The sequence below is a fragment of the Buceros rhinoceros genome, unplaced genomic scaffold (assembly GCF_000710305.1).
Source record: "Buceros rhinoceros silvestris isolate BGI_N320 unplaced genomic scaffold, ASM71030v1 scaffold43490, whole genome shotgun sequence".
Taxonomy (NCBI): Eukaryota; Metazoa; Chordata; class Aves; order Bucerotiformes; family Bucerotidae; genus Buceros; species Buceros rhinoceros.
In genome coordinates, this window is record NW_010392129.1 from 1 (window position 1) to 8,292 (window position 8,292).

The 8,292-nt window shown below is 44.1% G+C and overlaps 1 protein-coding gene across 1 annotated transcript; it reads right to left on the reverse strand.

The window, feature by feature from the left end:
* Positions 1-1,642: 1,642 nt before the first annotated feature.
* LOC104500323 (selenide, water dikinase 1-like) lies at positions 1,643-6,782 on the reverse strand (the record flags this gene model as incomplete). The annotated part of the gene is made up of 3 exons (XM_010143955.1): positions 6,521-6,782; positions 3,378-3,481; positions 1,643-1,747 (listed from the first exon to the last, which is right to left on the reverse strand). Coding segments are annotated over exons 1-3 (402 nt in total), but the record flags the coding sequence as incomplete, so codon positions are not given.
* Between the last annotated feature and the right edge of the window lie 1,510 nt (positions 6,783-8,292).

Consider the following 8,292-nt stretch of genomic DNA (forward strand, 5'->3'; position numbering starts at 1 on the left):
GGGGAGGGGAGGGGGCGGAAATCACTATTTTCAGGCAGTTACCTTACTTACTGATGACATGAAATAATACCTCCAAATCATGATTAAATATAATCCAGTTATTCATAAATTCAAGAGCTTCCAGTGGCATCAGGGGAATCCTTTCTATTTGGACCTGGAATACGTTGTAATCTTTTAACCATTTGAGATTTAAATGAAGAGTGAGCTGTGTACTGCGTGGTTTGAGGAATATTGGCTGTTAAATTTTCTGACCTTTAAGAACAACAAGTTGTAATCTTTTAACCATTTGAGATTTAAATGAAGAGTGAGCTGTGTACTGCGTGGTTTGAGGAATATTGGCTGTTAAATTTCCAGACATTCAAGAACACTCAAGCCTGCCATTTTTCCTTTCTGGAAGAGGACTATGAAACCATTCTCCCCTGTCTTCAGTACTGACCAAGCAAACTGCTGGTTTATGCCCTCTTCGGAGTGACAGATAAGTCTTTAAAACCACACTGACAACAGCTCTCTATTCTAATAGTCAGAGGTCAGTCTAACTCCGCTTTTGCCAGCTGGCAAAGCACTACAGAAACCAACTCAGGGAGTGCAATTCTCCAGTCTGAGGGAACAACACATGGCTTGCAGACACCAATAAACCCAACAGGATTCTCAACCAGGGCCAGCCTCGCCAGGCCCTGCATGCTACCTGACTATTTCGTCTCGCTGAAACACAATTATCTACGTGCAACAATAAGAACTATTTACTGGGGCAAAGGATGGAGTATCAGACCCCCGTCCCCAGTCTTAAGTGAAGGTTCTTCTTAAAAGAGCCCCCAAAAGGTCCCTGGAACGAGGTGGGGCAAGGAAGTCCCCTCCCAAATCAGCCAGTTTCCGGCTCCTGTACTTAAAAGGTATCTCCAAAGAGACACAACCAGAGGCCAGTACCAGTCCTGTTACCAGTGGCTTGATACTTATCATGAAACCTAGTCTCAATTGCTAGTAACTTCCCAACATCAAACCATTTCACATGAGAAGTCCTATGCTGGATACAGATTTTACAGGTGTACATCCTCCCTCGCACAACAGGGATTGCTTTCAAGAACCGAGCCAGAGAAGGGGAAAGGGGAAAAGAAGGAAGAGATTTTTTGCATCTAACTGCAGAACTTTGCTTTAAAATAGGCAGCAGCAAGGAGAGAGAAAGCTGTTTTCTGAAGCAGAAATCTGAAGTTCAGCTGAGTCCACGTGCAGTTTTGCTTTCCTCGGCTGTTTTCCAATCCCTCTGTCACAGCACCCAGCTTGGAGTCCATTTGCACTCTTGGGTTTCCCTCCTTGCGTGCTCTTCCCCCAACTAGGAAGACAGATCAGACAAGGAGTGGCAGGTAGCCACTGCACAGAGAAAGGAAGAAACTCTAAATCAGGGAACACCAGCCCAAAACCAGATTAGGATTGGCTAGGTTAGAAGCCAGAGCAGAAGAGCAAGAAGCAGAGTGTGGACTGCATGTGAGAGGCAATGAGAACAGAGAGTGGAGAGTGTTAACAGGCATGAGTAAGGGGACATCTAGACTGAAAACAGGGAATGAAGCAGTTGGCCTTGAACAGAGGAGTCCAGAACACATTCCTTCATACAGCCTGGACACAGAACTCTAAAATCCCTGAGTCTCACTGTTCCTCTGCTCTTAACAACTGCCCATAAACCCCGAGGCAAACTGTATTGGTATGTCCTCCAACTGATGCTGGTCCACTCAAGACAATGGCACCTATCTTGTCCCTAAGAGAGAGGTCCAAGTAGAGGATCCAGCAGCTCCAGCCCTACTGGATCATGGCAGCAAGTAACAGCAAGAGGGTTGTGACAGATTCCCTGCTCTCAGTTAGCTTTGAAGAAGAAATACACATCTGCAAGCAGATTCGGAAGTGGCAAGCTACCACATGAAAATGAATGTTGACAAGAATGAAAAGTGAAGGACTTGAGAGTTCGAAGACACCAAGTTACAGCTGCTGGTGCATGGGGATCACAGCATAGACTGTAACTACGATGCAATCACTGAAGTTGGATGACGGCCAAATTTACATTTCAATCCTACCACGCTGGCCTAAACCTCACCCGGGCACAGGCTCATCTATCCACTCCTGCAGCATCTCAAACCCCTTGCATCTCCAAACAGAACAACCTTCCCCCTTCACCACAGCCTTCTTACACTGTCCCTCACAGGTTTTTGTTACAAGGTTAGAAAACAGTTTCTCAGCTGCTGAACTTGAACACAGCTCTCCAACGACATAGATATATTTCTTTTTTTCTTCTGTTTTTTTTTCCTCTGGTCCCTGACGAGTTCCCACATGATACTGAAACAATCACGTCAATCAGATTTCTCAGGAGAGCTCAGCAACTCCATACTCCAGAAGCCAGCATGAGATCTTGACTGCTCAGTTTGACAAGACCTCTCTTTCTGCAAACAGAAATTAAAGGAGCCAGGCCTGTATGTGTGTGCAACACCTGGTCAGGCATGCTAAAAAAAAAAAAGTTGGTCCCAATCTCAAACTGTGTGTCCAAAACCTACCTGACAGGTCTCACAGAACAAACAATGAACCAAAGGCAGCAAATAAATCACGCAATCACCTAAAGAGCAGTAAAACCATGTCTTAAAGCAAAGAAGTCACACTGAAATCACAGGAAACATGAATTCTACCATTTCTTAACTTTCATTTAACCAACACCTCCTGTGGAACTCTTTACAGCTTTACTAAGTAATTTTTTGAAGTTCATTTCTTTCCTCATGACCTTCTGTTCAAGTCCATGCTGATCTCTGCCACACAGAACACCACAGAGGAATCTCTGCTGAAATGACTAAACAGAACAGTGACAAGAAGGAACCAAAGCACACGCAACTTCCAACAAGTTATTTCCATTTCTCCACCTGCAAGCGGAGGTAGTACGGTGGGAAAACTGGTGTTCACCCAGCACTCTGAAGTTGCCAGGCGCTATTGCCAACTACTGTCATTCAGACGTTTCCAGTTCTGACATGCTACCTGGTTATTTCAGAACCTCAGAAAAGGCCAGTTACAACACAGTTCTGCTCCTAAGTGGAGTTTACTCACTGCTGCTTCACAGACAGCTCTTTTCCACCCTTTTGGGCTTTTCAAGCCAAATCCCAACGAACAACAGATGGAGGGAAACATGAATTAAAGGTGGCAACTTTCCCAACTTTCACCTGCAGAAAGCAGCACTGCAGCATTCCTGGCTGACATGGAAAAGGTTACAGGATAAAACTATGCCTTTCCCTCTCCACCTGTACTTAGGAAAGACTCTGAACGCAGTTAACTAAACAACTGGCACTGCACATCTAGAAGAAACGGTCAAAATCACCATCAGACTGGTAAATCAGAAGCAACAGACAACTTACCATCATATAAGGATCATCCACAATAGGATAAATATAATCTGTCGTCTGGACCAACGACAGACCTCCATGTCTTAATGGAATAACGCAAGTGTCCATCCCAATTCCTGTGAAAACAGAGATTCATCAAGGAGGTGACAACTCTGCCCTTAATTATCTGTTGCTCTTAACGAAAGAACTTATAAAATATGTCTGTGAGAACTTAGAAAACATTTACTGCTTAAACAGACACCGCAAATTCCTTACAGAAAGCACATAGCACAAATAAGAGGAAAACCAAGCAAAGCATGAAAACTCCTGACTGGAACAGAAGCGTAAACAGCTGAAAGCAAGAACTGAACTACAACGTTTCATGGGGTTTTTTGCAGCACAGTAATAGTGCATTAAGAACATCTGTGCTTGTATGTATGTACATTTACAGTTAAGAGGAACTACGTAAATTGCTATTGCCACTTCCATCTCAACAAAACAGTTTGAAAAAGACAAAGCCTCTCACTTCAGGAGGAACAAAGAGAATGCCACAAGTCACAGCCTAGGCCCTTGGTGAAGGATGATTCACCCACTTGAAGCTTTTGCAACTGCGTTAACCTTGCCTTACTTCTGTGAGGCTGAAAGGCAGCAAGACAACCTGCTAGACAGGGAACCTCCCCAGAGGAAACCACAGCACCAAGCACAGCCTTTTCCCTGATGGTGATTTCAAACAGAATAAACGATGTTAAAACCACTTGGCATTCGCTGCGATGAAGAACTCGCACAAAAGTGGCAGGTGACAAATCACACCGTGCTAGCTGAGCCGTACTACTTGTTGATATCTCCATGCCTGTGACAATGGCAGGTAACTTGCCTCCTTCCTGAGCTAGAGCAAGCAGCCTAGATCCACTCTGCATACCTCACAGCACCAGAGCCTTCCAACAGCCAGTCTTCAGGGAGCAGATACCACCCTGTGTCTTTTCCCCACGTATTCGTGAAACTCACTACCTATCAAGAGCTGCAAGCCAGTATTTGGCAGTGCCCTGTGCAGGGATGGAGCGAGCTGCTGTCACCGGAGGTCCTACGAGGACACAGCAGGAGTTCTGCCAGGCAAATAGAATCTTGCCTCCGAAGAGAAGGATGCTGACAGAAGCTCATGAGCTGTAATACAGAGTTGCTCATCCTCCACAGAAGCTAGGCCACTATGCATCATGCCCAGTGTCTGCAGGGAGGTAGTTCATGCACAGGAGCTGTTTTGCCCTTGGTTCACCTATTTATGCCATAACACTGCACTTGAGCAGTTTCCCAGGACTGCAGTGAAAGCGTTGCTTGACAGACAGGCCAAGGGGCCATGGCAGTCCTTCTGAGGCTTCATTTCTGTTTCACCACAAAAGGACTGATTAAACAAGCAAATCTGTTCAGAGAGGTGACTGAAACCAGTGAGTTCAAGGTCCCTAACAGCTCTGGGAGTTAGTATCAAACTTGCAGCTTCTTACTCAGATATACTCGCAGCCACAGTTACGATTGCTCTGGGCAACACCACTGGCAGAACTGAAAAGGAGTGAGCTTGCGCTTGCTGTCGGCAATTTCCCTCTCCACTGCCTCCCAAAGGCATGGCGTAGGCACAGGCTGTACAGTGACCTGTCTACCTTTGAAGCACAAAGCCTCAGAGGCAAATCACACCAAACTTACCCGAAGACACATTTGTTAAAGGGATACTCACCACAAAAGCATGTTTTTAAGAGACCTGAACTCTCCACCTTCAATTACTAACAGATTTCCAGTGACATAATATCACACCTACAAATCGATGGCATTAGTTTACTTTTTTACTTTTTCATATAGCTGGAGAGGAAAAATCTATTAGCAGTTTCATTACTGTTTAGACCCTGTAGGTTTGTAAGAGAAGAAAAAAAAGCTAGATAATTAAATCTAAAACAAACTTACTGATTTTAGAAATCTGCCAAATTGAAATGCCGTTTTGAATGACTTAATTTAGAAAAAAACATATAAATTGCAATTTAGGGATAAAAGAAGCTGGAAGCATCCTTCATTAGGGAGTATTAAATTATAGTGCCACCCCAGCTCCACACACAATCACTGCTTGGATATTTCACAACAAAGATCACCATTGTTTAAGCTAGAACATGGGCTCTTTACTAATCTCTCACTGAATTCAATCTCTACCAGAATAATGGGTTGCAACCTGTTAGCCTGCTAATAGACAATTAGCAATGTTAAAATAATTTATAATAAGGTTATTGTACACTAAATTGATAATTAAATAACTTCAGAACAAATGCTACATTCATATTCCTAAGCTGAAGAAAAAAAACGCGTTCGGTGCCGCAAAGTAGCGATTGAATATGCAGGGCTGAGTAAACAGACAAACAGAATTAAAAGTGTCATTAACCACATTATCCACATTAATTTATCTATATCAATATTAGGTACAGTAGCTGGTATCAAAATACCTACATTCACCCTGTTCCCCATGTAGGTGGTTCGTGCAGGTTGTTTTCCCTTATTGCTTGCATCATTGTGCAAATATCAAAGAGAAAGTGAAGCTGGCATGAACACAGAGGTCTTGGGATGGCAGCCTTTCCCAGGCACCTTCTACAGTGGGCAAAACAGAGCGGGGCTCCACGGGAGGACCGAAGTGAGACATGACAACTCTAAAACAGTCTGCTCCCGGCCTCAGCTGGAGAGAGAAAGTTTTGTCTTGCTCACTTTCTCTGACCCAGGAACAGAGGGGAGAGGAGGGAGAGGGGAACTTCACCTGTCAGTCATCTAATCGCATCAAATTCACCGCACACATTTCCAAAGGAATATAAAAGTCCAGAAACTAACCGATATGACTGCAGTTTGCAAAGCATCTCCTGGGGACAGGGAGGAGGAGACTAATGCCTAAGCATGCGCCTACCATGATGGCCATTCCTGATTCCTTTAACTTTGTAGCTGAGCGCACTGCAGGTTGTTAAATAATTAAAATAATATTCTTGTATCCCAGATGCCAACAAATGACAAGACAAGATTCTTTCTTCAGATTTCTGGATGCTGTGCATGCGTTATGCCGCATACAGTTTTCAAACTGATTAAACAAACCACAAACGAGACAGCGTCACTAGGCAGACCGAACAGAAGGGCCACACGTGCCTAGAGGAGCAGCTACTTACCCAACCTGGGCATAACTGCCCCCAGGAACTGTTCATCTTCCTGAAAATGGTTTTCTTGTAGAGACTCGAGCAGTTTCTGTAAGACATCCTGTGGAACTTTGCAGCCTGTGCCTTTCAGTTCAGTGAATCGGGTCAGACGGAAGCTCTTGTCCAGTTCATAACTTTCGGGGTTAAAGGACTCCCGAACAGACATGGTTCTCCCGCACACACTGCTGGCCTTTCCCACCCCAGAGCAACAGTATCAGTTTCTCTGCTGATCAGTCTAATTTAAAAAAAAAAAAAAAAAGAAAAAAAAGAAAAGGTAATTGGGAACATCAGAAATTCCTAGGACCTGCAAGAGAACAGGTTTTCCACATGGAGCAAGTTAAAAAGAAAGCACTTGAAGTCTCCATTCACTTAAGAGGTGGGAACATCTCGCACAACTCAGTTCTCAGAGACTACAAAGGAATGACTCCTCTTCCTACCTTCCAACATTTAAAACTATAACTATGCCAGGCAAATCAGAGAATTAAAAGTCTTTCCCAGATATGCTGCATAAGTTTTTCATTAAAAAAAGAATCTAACACAGTTACCGACCTCATGTAACACAGAGGTAATGAAAGGAATAATCGTTCCCCGAGCACCGAAGCCAATTTCCAAAAGGTAACCTGGGCCCTGATCCTGCAACACGCTCAGCAGAGACATCTGCTTGTACTCAGCTCTGTGCAGGGTCATCATTTTAGCCATTAACATATTAATTGCAAAATTAAGATGTTTTTCAAATAACAGCTCTGCTTCAGATCTGATGTAAGCAGCTGAAACTCCATAATACACCTGTTCTCCTGGGGGGAAAGCACTATCCCCCCAAGGTGTTCTGTCAGCACAGGTAACGGAAGAACAAAGAGGCTCTATTTATGCAGACTGGTTTACCTACAAACACGCCAGGTCACCTTTGAGTACGTTCGCAGGCACAAAAACGCTGAAAAGGAAAGTTTCCTGCCTCTCGAGCCCTTTTTTAGTCAACTAACGCTACTGAGAACACAGTGAATTGCCCATTAAATGGTAATGTAAAAAGACACTGATGCAACTCGTTTAATAAAATTCTTAACAATGCACGTCTAATTTTAGAACGTTTTCCACTCTGACTCACACACACCACACTCCAAAACTAATAAGAGGCCTAACCGAGACAGACTTCTAAACAGGAACGGCTGTGACAAAACGCAGCTCATCGTGCCTGGAGAAGAAGTTTTCAGGAATTACTAAAAACGACCTGTCTGCGGTAGTTTCTTCGAAAGCGAAGATCCTGCCTAACGACGAGAAGAGCGGAGTTCAGCAGCGATGCTGACAAAACCTGATACCGACGGCCATGCCCTTACGGGGCAAAGCTGAAAAGCAATAAACGAATGCAAATGACTAGTTTTCACTGAGTTCGACAGTGCTAAATGCAAGAAAGAAGGAAATCCACAGCCGGTGCTACTGATCTCTCCTATACGGTGCATATTAACGAGCATGACCATTTCATTAACCTTTCACTTCACTGATTTACCGACTGTGCTTTGTAGGAATTAAAGTTTTCAGCTCCCTGAGAACTTCTGAAGAGGAGCCCAACCCTACAGTCTTTCCCTCCTTCTTGGGGAGGCGTGGCACGCACTTAAAACACATCTCCCGGAGCCCGGGCTTGGGCAGGAATCCAAACTCTGGTTACAGGAACGTGTCTTGGATGAGCAATGAATTCAGTTTGTAGCTGTTGTCTTCCAAGGCAAGGCAGTAAGCACTTGCAATAACAAAAA